Source organism: Cornus florida, unplaced genomic scaffold (assembly GCF_030987335.1).
Source record: "Cornus florida cultivar Cherokee Brave unplaced genomic scaffold, ASM3098733v1 CherokeeBrave_3.0.0_Hap2_Chr01, whole genome shotgun sequence".
In the NCBI taxonomy this organism is placed as follows: Eukaryota; Viridiplantae; Streptophyta; class Magnoliopsida; order Cornales; family Cornaceae; genus Cornus; species Cornus florida.
The window spans coordinates 112461813-112478810 of NW_026775571.1; the positions used below are offsets into that span (position 1 = coordinate 112461813).

The 16998-nt window shown below is 34.2% G+C and overlaps 1 protein-coding gene across 2 annotated transcripts; it reads right to left on the bottom strand.

The window, feature by feature from the left end:
* Window positions 1-114: 114 nt before the first annotated feature.
* LOC132314417 (protein MEI2-like 5) lies at window positions 115-13939 on the bottom strand. Of its 2 annotated transcripts, none has more exons than XM_059813292.1 (13): window positions 13625-13939; window positions 12083-12142; window positions 11852-11995; window positions 11310-11764; window positions 6765-6923; window positions 6561-6677; window positions 6219-6370; window positions 2956-3035; window positions 1880-2807; window positions 1705-1789; window positions 1552-1620; window positions 1161-1340; window positions 115-848 (listed from the first exon to the last, which is right to left on the bottom strand). In XM_059813292.1, exons 2-13 carry the CDS (start codon window positions 12111-12113, stop codon window positions 729-731), a joined length of 2520 nt encoding a protein of 839 aa, XP_059669275.1. In that variant the 5' UTR covers window positions 12114-12142; window positions 13625-13939; the 3' UTR covers window positions 115-728. The 2 variants fall into 2 exon arrangements, with proteins under 2 accessions (XP_059669275.1, XP_059669271.1); XM_059813288.1 differs by having other exon boundaries at window positions 115-857.
* Window positions 13940-16998: the final 3059 nt, after the last annotated feature.

The window sequence follows — 16998 nt, forward strand, 5'->3', positions numbered from 1 at the left end:
GATACCTTGATTGGGGAAGTGCATTGAATTGGTTCCCAATAACATTTTGCTTCAAAGTTTTTACATAAAATAAGTATTTTCAAAGCGAAATGCATTTAACAGAGCCAGAGGGGATCATTTCAAAGGTCCGTCCATGTATATAAAGATGAAAGGTCACCTCTTCTGCTATTGAAAATAAAAACCAGAAGATATGAACAGTATTCGTGCCATAACATGTCCAAAATACATATTTCTCATTTCATGTCAACAATGGTGAAATAAGAGTAACAAGAAGCAGCTTTTCTCCCCACTATACAATTTGTAAAGTCCCCACCATAAATTACCAACCCAAAACTTCAACCTTCAAGACACCCATATAAACATCATATCTGCAGGCTGAGTTCAAATTCAACTCACAAAAATTTAAAAGGACTTCAAAATGGGAAGAAAAGAAATATCATGCACATCACGGTGACCAATGAATTTGGCAGCTGGGAAGATTCAGTTTCAGCTACATGCTTCACCTTATTCTGATCCCTAAATATGTCAAACCATTGATCCGCACATACACCAAAATGCTTCAGCTGCTGCTTTCAAAGCTTTCTGGCAAAACATAGAACTATGATACACAAAATCTGCAAGCCTGTTTCTTTTGTTCATCTCCATCTAATTTTTATACACATAAGCGATAGTTAGCACTCACATCCGCCACCAATTTGGGCCAAGGGCAATCTGCTTAGACGCCACTGTTAGCTCTCCTCAGGCTCCTCGCCTGAACCATCTTTCGAAGGGCTTCCTGGAGAGTTCCCAGAGCGTGACCCATTTGACTGATAGACTTGGATATTCAAACTATTGGATGGAAGATGTTCCTGGATGAACTACAAATTCGGTCATGTCAGCAACAGTGTTAAAAAAATAAAACCAATTATATTCCCAGGCCAATGCCTACTTGTATCTTCAAAATTGACAAAGCAACATCAAAAATAAATATATATATATATATATCAGTTTTACAGACAGTTTATTGAACCATCACTCAACTAGAACTGAAAAGGAATATGAATTCTGGGAAGTTCCAGAGCATATTAAATGGTTTTATCAATCATATGACAAGTTAGATAACTTAATACATCCAGTATTCTCAAAGGCTTTACCTTTCACCAGGTAAATTAAATATGTACCTGATCACCAGCCTCTGACCCCTCTGAGTGGAAGAGAATTGGCCGGCAACGCTTATCTTCATTCATCAAGCTTGAATTCTGAAAGTGTGTGACAAGAGCCGCCTTTCCCTGGATTCGGGCATATGCCAAGGAAGCAACCTTCTCACTATTGAACTTCTCCCATTTCTTCCCATTAAACGCCTATTCAAATTCAGAACATAAGTATATAGCAAAATATTATCTTTCCAAACCTTCATAACTCTATCCTTCAACAAGCAATGTCAGATTTTGACAGTTGCTAAATATAAAAATGAAGACATATGGGGTAAAGAAGATGATTAACTACATAGCACAACATTCATTCAAAAAAACGGTGACAACTCTGCATGCCTACAGGAAGGCCAGTATAAACCTTGTAAAATGGGATGATGTGCGTAGGAGACAACATATTGATAAACGCGTAGCCCACATTGCATTTATTCTGCATGAAATGCAGTAAGCACCATCATTTAGAGAGAGCTCAAAAAAGGGTATATGAACTACTCATCAAATTCCCATAAGTTACCTTAAAATCAATGGGCAGGTACAGGAAATCATAAGTACCCCTATGATTTTCATCAATGGCAGCTAACAACATCTTCGAGGTGTACCTGGAGGTAAATAGGTTAATATCATGATGGCCTTAACTATTATAAAAGCATATACAGCTGCCTGTTCACAAAACTGCAAGGATTACATACTTATTTGGGATATTTTTAATCATTAAAGTTGTCCGCGTATCTTCCCCACTTATAATCTTATCCAAATCAAGCTGAAACTGTTTCTTGCTGTCTATCTGGTTCCCATTGTTCTCAACACGTCGGCTCCGTCCACGTTCAATCAAATTCTCCATGTTGGTAGGTGTCAGTCCTGGGAAATGACTGTTACTTAAGAACATGGGACTAACCCGTGGGGAAGACATCATTCTGAAACCAGGAGAACCATTTTCTGACATGTTTCCTGATACGGCGATGCCAGAATTCACAGAAGCATGAGCACCCACATTCACCATGAAACTCCTGTCATTATGGCCTAAACCCATGCCTCCAAAAGCAACAGGACTCATGAATGATGGTTCCAGAGATTCCTGGTAATAACCAAAGTTCCGAACACCCGACGGAGCAGATCCGACATGATGGTGATGGTGTTGAGATGAACTGAGTAAAGATCCATGGCGACCAGGGTATGGGAACCCGTGGCTCTGTCCATTGGTTGTAAATCGATGCCCCACAGATGGTGTCTGCCAAGCAGAAGAATTGTTCTGCTCTGGGTACAAATTGGGACTTCCCCAAAGAAACTGTGGTCCAGACAGTGTTTCAATACCAGATCCATTTGAACTTGAAGCACCAACAGATGACAACTTTGGCTCAGGAAATGAATGAGACTGCGAAAAGGCAGCTCCATGGTTTGAATTTGTGTTGGTGAATATATGTTCTGCATGACTACCCTTTCCGGGATCCTTGCCAATAGGTGCAACCCTTGAAAAGTTTGACACTTGAGGATGCAGAATGGAGGCTAATCCAGGTAAGTTATTACCAACAGTAGGGCTCAGAGACCTGAAACCGGGGGATTTACTAAGACTTTGCAGAGGACTCTGTTCTAAAGGACTACCAAACTGTGGCCAGTTACCTGCCAAAAATGTAGCATTGACTCCAGCTTTTAAGAGAGTGCATTTAAAATAACAGATCAAGAAGATACAACTCTAAAAACTATTATATTTCTTTAACACTCAAAATGTTCATGGTAAGGACTAAGGAGAAGTATAAAAGGCCTTTACCTGGAGGAGAGGAACCCACTTGATGTCGAAAACTTCGAGCTTCATCTTGTTCAAGCTCGTGATTCAGTTGCAACATAAGGCTGAAGGTATAAGACGCAATCAGGTTTATACCGATCAGTTGAATGTTTAAAGTAAAATAATCAAATAACCAAAATCTAGGAATTAAAAGACAGCATAGAAACATTTAAGTTAAATAATAACAAATTAGAGATGAAAGATAACAATGATGCTTACTACAGATGTAAATCAATATTATTCTATTAAAGGAAAAAGGAAAGGGGAAAAAAAAAAGAAGGGGGGGGGGGGGGGGGGTGGTGCCGCTTTTTCTCCAGACTTTCCTCTCAATACATGCGCCATCTTATCAGCCTCAACAGCCTGAAAATGTCTTTCCACTATAATTACGTGAAAATGCTTCTTGTCAAGTAACCTATCTTCAATTTCTAGACCTTCATTGAATAAGTCTGAATGTATTATACTAATTATATCGATGTCCTTCCTTTTACCCTCTCCCTTTCTAGAACCTCCAAAAAAATTTCTGACCATCCCTGTTGTTCATTTTGAACATATTCAGACAAATGCAACCACTGCCTCCTGATGCAATACATTATAAAATCAAAAGGCAAAAAGCGTCACAGTTTTGTTGGTCTTGGGTTCACACCAACCAAGCTGCCCGATAAGATTTTCTTATCTTTTCCACACGCTATTCCAGTAACATATTTTGATTTTTTTCAGAGTTCAGCCCACAGTTGGCTGTAATTTTTTTACTTCTTGTATTTAGTGTATCATGATCTTACTAGCCTTAATTGCAACTGCAACTTTATATATATTGTCAAGATGTTAGTTTGATAAATAAGTATCAAAGTCTGCAAACCGTGAGTTTTAGTACGTACCAATTACACAGGAAGCAGGTTTAAATTTTACTTTGTGCATTAGGAAGAGTCCAACAACGCTGAATGACTACAACCCTACTTGACCCATCATAAGAGCGTTGTTTATAAATAAACCAGTCCATCAGGCACCCCTTCATGAGTTAATTCAAAAGTTATCAATGAATTATCATCTAGATCCACCAAATTGTCTTATATTAGTCCATTAAGCAGATATTTTACCAATGGTAAAATTTTCTAGAAAGCAACCTATGCACAACTTCAGCCCCTGCCTTTGCCATGTCTCGAAAATCCACATCTTTGCCTTCAAACCTTGAGGTTCCATTCCCTTACTTCTTTTTTTTCCTAGTTGGTACTCACCCCACCCCCCCCCCCCCCCCCCCCACCCCAACCTTCTCTCTTCCCAAGGAATTGTTTGCACCTAGCAGGAATCGATCCTGAGACCTGATGCTTCATGAGGCACCAGAGTTCCATTCCCTTACTTTCATACACTATCACTCGTTTCTATCCCATATAGAATGACCTTTCTTCTTAGTGTCTTTAGTCATTTCCATTTAGAATTTCTTTGTGCAAAATTGATATTCCACTTCAATGAATATCATTATATTTACCACATATAGCCAATCTCAGAGGACAATTACTAATGTTTTAGGCAGGTCCTCAATATAATCAATGTAATGACGTGCTACTCAGGAAATCCTACATCACTCCAATATCTGTACAATAAAATTTTTCTACAGGTTATAGATATTGCTTGCATATCAGTTCACTTTTCCAGAAGCATTTCCGTCAATTTTTCAGATCAACAAAATCACAAATTGCCTACGGTGCTGGATTCCATTGAAGAGAATAAAGCACAATTACCCAGAATTGTGGTTTTTATGGTACAACTCGTTCGTGAAAGAGTATGCTAATAATAAAGCCCCTTAGTTACTCTTTATAGGTACCTCAGAAGCATAGATACAATACAAACATGGCAATATGACAAATCTCAAAGAATAAGACACGGACAAAGTAGGGATACATTAAAATATAATAATAGTATATTATTATATATACAAAAAAAAATGCTGATTTTATTTGAATTATCATGAATGTAATCACTAATTTACAGCTTAGAACTGGATGAATATATTGTTTTTGTTTTCTAAAACTTTATATTATTTTTCTAATTAACCCATAATATGTATTAACCTTTTTTAGAAAAATAATAATAATAAATGCATAACTACCTCGCCATCCTGAAAGTGTCTCATATTTGTCCCCACATTGTCCTAGTTGTGCCCAACTAAGAAAAGAAAATATCCATATTACAAGACACTTGTAGCCATGTCCCACGTGTCCATGCTTCCTAGGTAGGTACTAAACAACCAAGTCAGATAACACTACTTGCTAAATAACCAAACTAAACCACTATCTTCCATAATAGATCTACCAAAATCAACATCTCTAATTCTTGTCTACAATTTCCATGACTTGAAAATATTTTTCTCAGTGTCTCCATCCTTACAGGGTTTCAATTTACTATCCCCCTTGCATTCTATTATTTCCTCTTTAAATTTTAGAGTTTTCCTATGTAAATGAAAGGAAAGCATCACTGATAATATAAATAATAAAATAAGTTAAAGAGAAGAATCCTTACTACTCAGAAAGATGAGGAATGCACATACTGAAAAAGGTCTCAAATCAAAAGGTGTTCCTCATTAGAAACCAGAAGTACTATCCCACTTGATAAATAGTAAGTAAATCCTTACCCCTATCAAGACGAGACAAACGAACTACCAACAGACCAATGGCCTAGCGGTACCAAGCTTCTACTTCTCAAAGAGAGGTTAGGGGTTCGAGCCTCAGTGGAGGCATGGGTGTGTGAGTACCAACTAGGAAAAAAAAGACAAACGAACTCCCTAAATTAGGTGTCAAGTCAGAAACTGAGCAAAAATTTCCTTCTGATACTTTCTGCTGTTGAGCAGGAGCCTTCTAAATTCCATTTCCTTTCTTTTATTTGAAAACTGCTTGAACAACATCATTTCATTTTCAGAGTCAAGTTTCTCCATGAGAATGAAATTGCTATAGTGCCACATCTTAGTTATTTCCATTTTAACAAGCACAAGGCACTCAGTCGTTGATATTTAAAACATCATTGAAACAACAAAAACAAAAATGATTTCGCTGAGAAAGTAGGGAAAACTTGGTCATTAAACACAATCAGAGGACCAAAATTAATGCAAAGAGTCTAAAACGGAAATTATTCTACAAATGTGCCAAGCAGTAATTATGGAAAAAAAGAATAGCAAAATTTGTGGTGGAGAGAGCATAATAATATCAAACGAGGAAAGTGAAAGCTGGAATGCATAAAACAATTATCAGTATACGCACTTTCGACGAGCTCCCCCAGGGCGACTAGGTTCAAGCTTTATGCGTTTGCCAGCTATGTCACTCCTATTTAAGGACCTAAGTGCTGCTTCTGCGGCTCTAACATCATAAAATTCAATGAATTTATGGTGCCTTTTGTGTGGCGTTTCCCTTATCTGCTCTTGTACAATGAAAACACTTGTTCAGATATCAAAAAAAAAGATAATACAAAGAATACAAGCACTCGTAGTTTAATGATTAGGAATATTTTCAGGGAAAAAAAAAATACAAAGAATACATGATGAACTCATGAAGCGATGAATCTGAGGACAGGTATAAATTAAGAAGAAAAGAAAATTTTATAACCTCTTTAACCTCGCCATAAGCCCCAAATATCTGAAGGAGGTCATCATTAGAAACTGAAGGATCCAAATTAAAAACTACCAAAGTTCCTTGATTAATATCCTTGTCGGATGGGTTATCCTGGTGTGGTGCAGACCAAAAAGAAGAAGGTTAAAAAATTAAAAAGAAGAATGAATCAACTTTCAGAAGCAACAAATTATTTTATACCTTTGGAATTGAGAAGTGAATATCCAGTTTCCTCCGCCGCAATGGCTTGTTTTGTAATGCCCGCATAGCAGTTCGAGCAGCACGAATGTCGAAATAAGATATCATCACAAAGCCCCTATGCTTACATGCGGTGTACAGAGTTCTGATATCACCATATTGCTAAAAGTAGGAATGTGGTAATTCACAAATCAAGTAAAAAGATCTGTTAGTAATTGGTAGTTACAGAACCAAATAAGGTAGATTCTTGCAACATATGCTCAGACTTCACAAAATAATTCAAGTACCCGCATACCTTACAGAAAAGAGAGGCCCAACAATTCATGGGTCCCCCCTAAGGAATTTACACTAACAATTTCAAAATGCTAAGGTTCTGGACTATCTTTTATAACTCTTTCATGTAGGCAACAAAATTCTCTCTAATTAAAATAAATCAGATGTCTTCCAACCCAATGGGCCATAGAAACCCAATCATGATTACTTCAGCAAGAATAGATTCCTACAAGAAACATATGATGGAAGGTCCAGCACAAGTGGCAAAGCCACAGAGGGTTGCCCCCCTGGACTTTGCTATGATTTCAATTTTATATGGAAGATTTTTTTATATATATATAATTGTCCCCACAGAAATTTTGTATAATTCTCAAAGAGAAGCAACAATCTACTCAAAATTCAAAAATAGTCGTAACTTTTCTCACCACAAGATTCCAAAAATAAATAAATAAATTACTATAGTCAAATTGATCATTGCTTTAGTGTGTGTGTGTATATATATCAGTGTTGTGAGAGAGGGAACAAGTACACATTATTAATATATACACGTATATAAAGAAAGAGAGAGTGGGCCCACTATGGTATTTAAAATCCCAATTTGGATCATTGAATCTTACGAATGTACTATACCAATTTGCCAAATTGATCCTGATTACATGCCAATTGTGGAGAATCGCATGATCCTGCCGATTCTGCTACATTATGTTGTTTGGTTCTTATTCTAGATTTATTTGAGCATACAACCCATTTTGGGCAATAAATTTAATCATTTTAAATATAAAGCCCGACTCTTTAGCCTAATTGAATTAAAAAATAAAAATAAAAAACAAAAAACTCCCAGCGTCAAATGTAGAGACGATCCAAGTATCCAACTCTGAATTTCAAAGGTATGGAAATAAAAATAAAAATAAAAAACAAAAAACAGAGTCCCAGCGTCAAATGTAGAGACGATTCAAGTATCCAACTCTGAATTTCAAAGGTATGGCTCAAAACCATAGTTGTTAAAGGCTCAAGGCGCACAAAAGCGCAAATGCCTCCTGGAGCCTGAGGCGCAAGGCGAGGCGCGCGCCCGACTGAAGCGAGGCGCACGTTGAAAAAAAATAAAAATAAAACCCACCCAATAAAGTCAACATTCAGAATTATAATTTTTCACACTAAAACATTATTTAAAAGGTGGATTGTACATTTAAATTGAAGCAAATTGTAAAATTTGCCGTCAAGGTTTGACAGAATTATAATTTTTATATAGAAGATATATATATATATATATATGGGTGTGTGTGTTTATTATATATATGCGTGTGTCAGCATGTAGAAAAGACTAATTAAGGTTAACGTGCAACCTAATACAAGATTACAGAAATGCACAAACTCACTCAATGACTTTTTTTATCAGTGTCAAACAATTAAAAAGAATAGACATTTCTGGACTATCACAATAAAACTGTTTGGATTAATTAATTACTGTAAAACAAAGAAAATAAAAACAGAGACAAGCATAAAAACAGAAACAGATTGATCATCAAAGTTCAAACACATGCAAGGCACTATTCTAGACAAGCATAAAAATAAAAATAAAAAAACAGAGGACCAGAATAAATAAATAAAAAATAAAAAAATAAAAGAAGAGCAGAGAGAGCCGAGAGAAGAAGAATAGAGAAAAATAAAATAAAAAAATAAGAAAACAAAAGAAGGGCCGAGAGAGGCGAGAGAATAAGAAGAAAAGAAGACGAATAAAATTAAAAAATAGAGAAAAAAATAAAAAAAATAGAGAAAAATAAATAAATAAATAAAAGAATAAAGAAGAGCAAGAGCCGAGAGAGGCTGAGAGCCGAGAGAAGAAGAAGAACTGAAGAAGAAAAGAAGAAGAATAGAGAAAAGAAAAAAAAAAAAAAAATCTGAGAGATCCGGGCCTCCGGCAGATCTGAGAAGAGAAGAAGCAAGAAGGAGAGAAGAAGAAGAGAAGAAGATGAGAGGGAAGGAGACCTTACCTGCAGACGCAGATCCGAGAGTCTCAGTCCAGGCTTCGCAGATCAGGCTCTTCACTCTTGTCTTGTACTTCTCTGTCTCTTCTTTCTTCGCTTTTTGGTTCTCTTTTCTTTTTCGTTTTTTTTTGTTTTGTAACTTGTAAGTCTTGTATAGGTTTTGTAATAAACAAATAAAAACTAAGAATAAACAAATAATAAACCATACACATCCAAAATAATAACAAAATAATTAAAAAAAAAAACTATTTTTCAAGCAGGCACGCCTTTAGCGCGCCTGTAACCTTGCGCCTTTCTCTTAGAGGCGCTCGCCTACTACAACAGAGTCGCCTTAAGCCTTTCAAGGCGCCAGGGTGGCGCCTGGAGGCGCCTTGCGCCTCAGGCGCGCGCCTTTGGCGCCTTTAACAACTATGCTCAAAACTTTAAAAAAATCCTCTATTTTGTTTTATTCTTCTTAATTTCTCTTTTCTTTTTCTTTTTCAGAACAAGAAATCGAAAGAACTCTATTTTTTTCATCTATTCTTTATCCATTCCAAAACAATAACAAAGAGAAGCGTCATCTTTCCCCGTTGTTATTTCCATCTCTGTTTTGTTCTTTTTTTAACCAAAAAGTAAACTTTACAACTAAATTGTTCAAACAATTAGCCAACTAAATTGCACTTTTCTCTCTCCGTTTCTCTGTTCCTTTTTTCTATTTGCTTAGGCTTTACTTTAATTTCTTCCGTGAGATTCTACTTGATTATTATGTCAATGTTTTTGCATAGAGAAAATCAAAAAATGGAACCTTTCGAAAAAAAAAATCAAAAGATGATTTTAAGAGTTTGTCAAGTATATTAGTATCTTTTAATGTTAATTAATTTTGTTAGAATGTCTCACGTTGGCTTTATACCCTTATTCCCTACTTATGTCGGAGATATTTGATCTCGAAAGTTGGTATGAGTTAAAAGTTTTATAGAATCTTACAATCCTACAATCCCAGTCCTATGGACCCCTCGTCGATTCTACATAGAATCCCTACAATCCCAGTCCTCTGGACCCCTCGTCAATTCTACATAGAATCCCGATCCTAATAACCTTGGGGCCCACTAGAGTGTAAAGATCTTTTTGAGAAGCCCACTCCTCCTTCCTCGAGTCTTGTTTTTCACACACGAAAAACAAGACTCGAGGAAGGAGGAGTGGGTTTCTCAAAAAGATCTTTACAATCTAGTGGGCCCCAAGGTTGTGGGTGGCAATTGACACGGTAAAGAGGGCATTTTTTGCATTGAATATTGTGAAGATTCAACTGGGCAATCGAATTGAATAGAAGATCAATTGATGAATGATATGATGAATGTCTATATTGAGAGAAACATATTTAATAGCATTGACAATGAAGCTATCATTCAACACACATAACATCTCATCGAGTGCCCAGGAGTGGGCCAGGACCACATATTCAAAGCTTTACTAATAATAGAATAATGTGCCCAGTAGCATGTTCCCATTTATCACATTAATAATAATAGCACCAATGTAAAATTCCCCACAAATGACATGGATGCCGAGAAGTCCAATCCCATGTATTGATGCCTTGGGGTGATATGAATATATAAGTAGAACCCTTATATGACTGATGTGTCCAAATTCTAAACAGTAAAACTTCCACCAGAATTCATATTCCAGTAGCCCAACTCAACATTGTCACCCGACTGGGAGTCTGGGACTATTAGTTCACAAAACTTTTGTATAATTCTAAGATATTTCTCAACTCAATCCAAATAAAACATCCCAACTATACAACCCATTTAAATTCAAATGCCCATTCCAGTAATAAAATCCCAAATAATTAGACAACTCTATGTTAATTGAATTATTAAAATTAAACATTTCACAATTCAAATAAATAATTAAATAAAATCGTGGTTATCTCATGTCTGAACTAAAAGTTAAGAAAGAAATGAGTGCATATAATAGAGCAGGAAAAATAAGACAAAGAGAAGGGGATACTGTAATAATTCTCCGTAATATTTCTCAACTCAATCCAAATAAAACATCCCACCCATACAACCCATTTAAATTCAAATGCCCATTCCAGTAATAAAATCCCAAGTAATTAGACAACTCATGTTAATTGAAAAATTAAAATTAAACATTTCACAATTCAAATAAAATAACTAAATAAAATCGTGGTTATCTCATGTCTGAACTAAAACTTACGAAAGAAATGAGTGCGTATAATAGAGCAGGATAAATAAGACAAAGAGAAGGGGATATTGTGGTCTAATAACGAGTTCCAACTTAATTGAATTACCTCAAAGAGAGTTTTTAGCTCTGAGTCCTCAACATTACTATTGATGTTCCGAACAAATAATGTTCTGGACGGATGCTCTCCATATGGATGCTCTCCGGCAACAGTACCAACACCATTTGGAAGACCATAATGAGCCACCCCATTCCCAACAACACCATCAGATAAACTTACCTTTGACATATTCATACTCAAGTCTTGTGTATCTTCCAATTCCATACCTCCTCCACAACCAAAAAGATCATACTCTTCCAAGTCGTCAACTCGATTAGGTAAACCATTTAGGTCAAAATCATCCATTATCCCAGCTAAAAGCTCATCCTCATCGTCAGGAAGCAAGCTTCCTATTGCATTATTTTCATCATCCTCAAGCAAGTCAATACCCTCCACATCTGGGTGAAATTTGTTCAAGCTAGATGAGACGTCATCAATAGATTGACAACTATCATTTAAGTTCACTGCATTTATACAAAATAAACAGGTAAGAAAATTGTTTCACACAATGAATAGAAGTATACAAAGTCTTCAAGCAAGCTGGTGCATACACTTTTCATGGGGAAGAACAGGTAACGAGCTTGAGAAAAGGGTAGCATCACTTGAAGTGTGAAAGGATTCGGATCCAGATGAAATCCCCCATGGTCCACTTCCCAATTCCTTAGATGTGTTCATTGATGGAAACTTCGAAGGACCTAAATACATTATTACATCAACTACTATAAACAGCTTTTTTCTTTGGTTGCTTCCTAGATAACTTGCTTGGAGACTTCAGGAATTACCCGAAGAGAAATAATCTGAAGACTGCCGCATAGCATTACCTTTCTGAATAAATAAGAAACCTAAACAAAAATAAGAGTAAAAATACAAAAACATAACATAAAAAGAGAGAAATGCTTTGTGTTACAAAGGTAAAAGTTAATTTTCACCAATAACTTTGATTGGATATATTTTATGAAGAGACAAGATCATCAATGCTTTGGGTGAGTAGGAACTGGGAATTAAAAGTCAAGACAAGTGTCTGCCACATACACAAAAACCTTTTGGTGAAACCAAATGTTAATGACACATTATTCATAATTTTAAAGGACATCTGTAGTTGACCAGTGACCACATCACCTTCAGTACACATACAGGATTCTCATAAACTTTAGATTCAAAAAACTAGACTGAAACAATTCCACTCATGCATAAAAGAAAGACCAACTAGTGAGTACAATTTGACTCAATTTTCACATAGTTCAGCATGTTACAATTCTGAGCACAAAAACTTAAGTTTATGTCCCTTAATGAATAAAACTATCCAAAATAGTTACATTCTAATCCTGATTGCCAAGATTACAAAGACCATGATTGCAAGAAAGTCTACTACCATAAATACAGAAACCACAACAGTGGGCTATATTGAAAAACCTCAAACACATCTTCATTTCTGACTACAAGAAAATTCCAATTGGCCAAAGTACAGAAGAGATTGAGCCTAAGGGAATAGTAATTGTCTCTAGAATACAAACTAAAAAAAATAGTCCAAAATGCACGATGATCCAAATTATAGGGATTTACATCAATCAACAATTGTTATTTCAGCTATTCAGTAATGAACTTATGCAACAATGTTAACAAAATGTATTCATATATATGTGCATGTGACATTTTCAAGTGTAAATGGAAAGGTCAAGCTGCAGTCAGCATGAATCTGCATGTAAACAGATACATGTTTAAAACATAATAAAACAGAATCACGCACCAAAAGGGTACAAGAGTTAGAGAGACAACGAAAATAATAAAGAAACAACCTTAGAATCAAACAAGCATCATATATATATATAAAGAGATTTAAGGTGAAAGAGAGACCTGAGTCCACTGAGTAATTACTTACAGTTTAATTAGACTCAGAAGCAAAAATGCAAAATTGAACATCAGGAAAAGAAAAAAAAAAAAAGAGGCAAAAATGCAAAATAAGATCCACAGTATATAATTCTAATTTTAATTAATACAAAATTCTAATAAATTTAAAAATATAGCAATCAGTAACCCAATAACCCTCTTATAATATAAGTTTAGTCAGTAACCCATTAACCTTAAAAAAAATCTGCAGCAAACAACCATAATTTCTCAAAAAGGTAACACCTTTACCGAACTTCAACAACCCCATTTTCAACTCCCTCACTCAAGAAACGCAGCAAAAAATTAAATTCTTTACAACCCATATTCGATCAAGTCAGACAACAAGAACTCACAACATCAGAATTTCAAATTACAAAATCGAGATACAAAATTGAATAACTGAAACACGTGCATATATGTACATAGAAAGCGATTACCTGAAAGAGGAAGTATTAAGTGAGCGAACCCTAGAACTGAGTAGTAAGGAGATGTTTCAACGATAACATAAACCCAATTAGAGGTGAATCTATAACAGAATCGACAGATACCTCGCCATGATCGGAGGAGAGAGAAAGAAAAGGGGGAGAAACGTGAAGACGTGAGGAGAGAGAATTGTCTTTCTTTCACTCAATTACTCCTTTTACTTGTTTCTCTCTCTAGCAGAAATATATAGATATAATATATAGAGAGAGAGAGAGTTAGAGGTGATTGGACGAAAGGACTGAAAAGAGAGCAGAGAATATGATTGAGAGGGAGTTCTGAGGGGAGGGTAGAGGTTGAGGATTAAACTGTATTTAAATCTTGTTTTGGTGTCCGTAAGCGTAATGAAATTACTATTTTCACCCTTGATAATTTTCCTGTATCCGTACTAGTACTTACTAAAAAAAATAAGTATTAAGATAGGATCAATTAAGAGTGATTTTTATGGTATAATTGATGTGGCATGTCATTTTTTTAAAAAATGTATTAAGATAAGATTAATTTAATATTGATTTTATGGTATGATAATGTCATTTTTTGCATTATCAATATCAACGGCTCTAACTTATCAATTATTTATTTATTTATTTATTTTTACATTTAGTAATTGAGTTTTGAGTTTTAATAGTATTAAATAAGGAAATTGCTATGTACATAAATGAGACGAGATATATCCAAACGAGCCTAGTGGATAGGTTTTAGTGATTGTGTAGAGTTTTTGATTTATATATATATATTTTTTAATTAAACTAGGAAATTGCTATTTACATGTATACGAGGAGATCGTTTTAAGATTAAGGTTGGATTGTAAAGTTACTATATTACCCTCGTGTATTTTTTATTTATTATTATTATTGTTTTGTTGTTATTATTACTATTATTATATAAGTTAACTTGTGTAGTTGGTGGACTTGCTACATTCATTTTTTTTTTTCTCCTTTTACCAAATAGAAGTGCAGGGGATTTTGTCAGGCCATTTCTTATAAAAAAATTTGCAAGGTAAGATTAAACTCCAATACATACTAAATATATTTAATTAATTGTTTAATAAATATATATTGGTGAAATGTTGAATTGTTTAATAATTTTATTATAAACAAATCTTTGTATTGAATGAGTTAGTAAATTACACCGTTGATTTAAGTTCAATTTTAAAATTAATAAATTCATTGTCTCTTCTTTTTTTTTCTTTTTCGAGGCCAATAAATTCACTATCGATTTAACTTCATTTTTAATAAAATTAGCATGTGATATAGGTTTTCTCTTATAAAAATAGAAAGAACGATAAAAAATGGAGGAAAGTGTGAAATGTACAAATTAATTAATTGTAGTGGCATCATAAACGTTGAATCCAAAATCACATTCATCCTCTCTATAAAATTTTGAACAGGGGAGGGTCATGAGAGAAAATATTTGATATCATTGTAACAATTTGAAAACAATGCAAACTTTATGTCTAAATATCAAAATATATATGAACCTGTAAAAAAAAAAAGTCAAATTTAGATTCACGTCTTTGTATCTTTACCATCACAATATTTAATAATTTTCTAACAATATTTATTTTTGGGATCACCGACAACAAGCCATTCAACAGGGAGATTATGAAATTGCATAGGCTTGGTTCAATTAAGCCGCTGAGTATTGGAAACAAGGTATAGCGCTTACTCTTGGTAATTATATTGAAGCACATAATTGGTTGAAGATCAAGTGTCATAGGATTAAAATTGAAAGAAAAATAATTAATTGTATTTTGAAACTAAATTTTCTTCAATTCTAATTCTAATTTAAAACACTGATTATATGCTCCCAAATATAACAATGATAATTTTTTCAAACTTGCAACAAAAAAAATAAAAAATTAAGAGAGTTGTATAATTTATAATGGCCCTTTAGCCAAAATTTGTTATATAACTTAATGTTGTCTTGGGATGATAATCATGATATACAAATATATGGAGAGGAGATATAACTCTTAGAAACATCCACGACAAATTGAAAAAAAATAAAAATAAAAAATTAATGTGTAACATTTTACAATTAAAGAAAAGGGAAGTGTGAGTAAAGCAAAACATTTAAATAGAATATCTCGCTCCCTCTGTTTTCACTACTGCAATATTAATCATATAAAAATTGCAGGATAATTTTATGAAGGACTATGCCGTTTCAAATAAAAAATGTAAAATTTCAGTGAGAATTTTCCTAAGGTATGTCAATTATATATGATGCAAAATAATATAAACATATTCAATAATGTATAGCAAACTATGGAATAGTAGGTGATGTATGAATCTATAAATATAAATGCTTACACTTGGATTTTTTTGAAGGGTATAATAGTCCAGTCATATAATACCATCCATTTACAAAAAGGAAAGTATTTATTTATTTATTTTATTTGTTTTTTTTTGTGTCTCAATGGATATTCTTCCATCCCTCCTACGTGTTCTTCCTTCAATTTTGCATTATTTCCCCCAACTGAACCTCTCTTTTTTATTTTTTATTTATTTTTCCTTATTCAGACACTAATGTAATTTGGGTTGAAAATAGTAGACTGTAATAATCACATAATCCCAACACTATGTCGATTAAGACTAAACATATATATATTGTGCGTGTGTGTGTGATGGTATTTTAATCCTTGTGGTGTATATATATATATATATAACTAACTGTATATAATTACTACTCATTTACTAAATCAGGCTGGTGCCATAAAGGTCCTCCTCAAAGAGCTATGATGAGGTGCGGTGTTTATGATTTTTACAGTTTATATAATTTTTAAAATCATTCAATGAATTTTAAAAGAAAATTACTGTATCCAGCAAATGATTATAGCATGTCCACACTTCCTTGGGCTGTTTCCCGGCTGTTATTCACTTTGTGTTTGTATGATTGCATGTTAAAAATAGATCATTGTACCAAGCAAATCATTGTAGGCTGGATTGATAATTGTATAAAGCAAATGATGGGGTTGTTATCAATTTGTATACAAAAGTATGATATGATATTCTATTAAATTTACAATTAGCATTAATAAATATTTGCTTTCCTTGTCAAATATTAATTAAGGCAATATTAAGTTGGTTCTTTTCTCCTCTTAGCATATGGTGTGCTCGTGCTCTAATTTGTGGCAGAGGAAGATGGTATAGTGGGGCTCGCCACATAACTTTTTAAATGACTTGTTACAATTACAAATAATGAGTTATACAGCAAATATTTGTGAGTAATAAATTCCAATGACTCGTGTTAACGAGACAGGGTAAGTCTTACATAACTTTTTAAACAACTCTTTATAGACAGCAGTTTATGACAACCAAATACAATATTT

Coding starts and splice junctions, on each gene's coding strand:
- LOC132314417 (XM_059813288.1), bottom strand. CDS start 12,113: ATGCGGCAGTCTTCAGATTATTTCTCTTCGG. Junction 6,371..6,560: donor CTTATGGCGAGGTTAAAGAG/GTTATAAAATTT, acceptor GTACAAGAGCAG/ATAAGGGAAACGCCACACAA. Junction 858..1,160: donor GGTCAGAGGCTGGTGATCAG/GTACATATTTAA, acceptor CCGAATTTGTAG/TTCATCCAGGAACATCTTCC.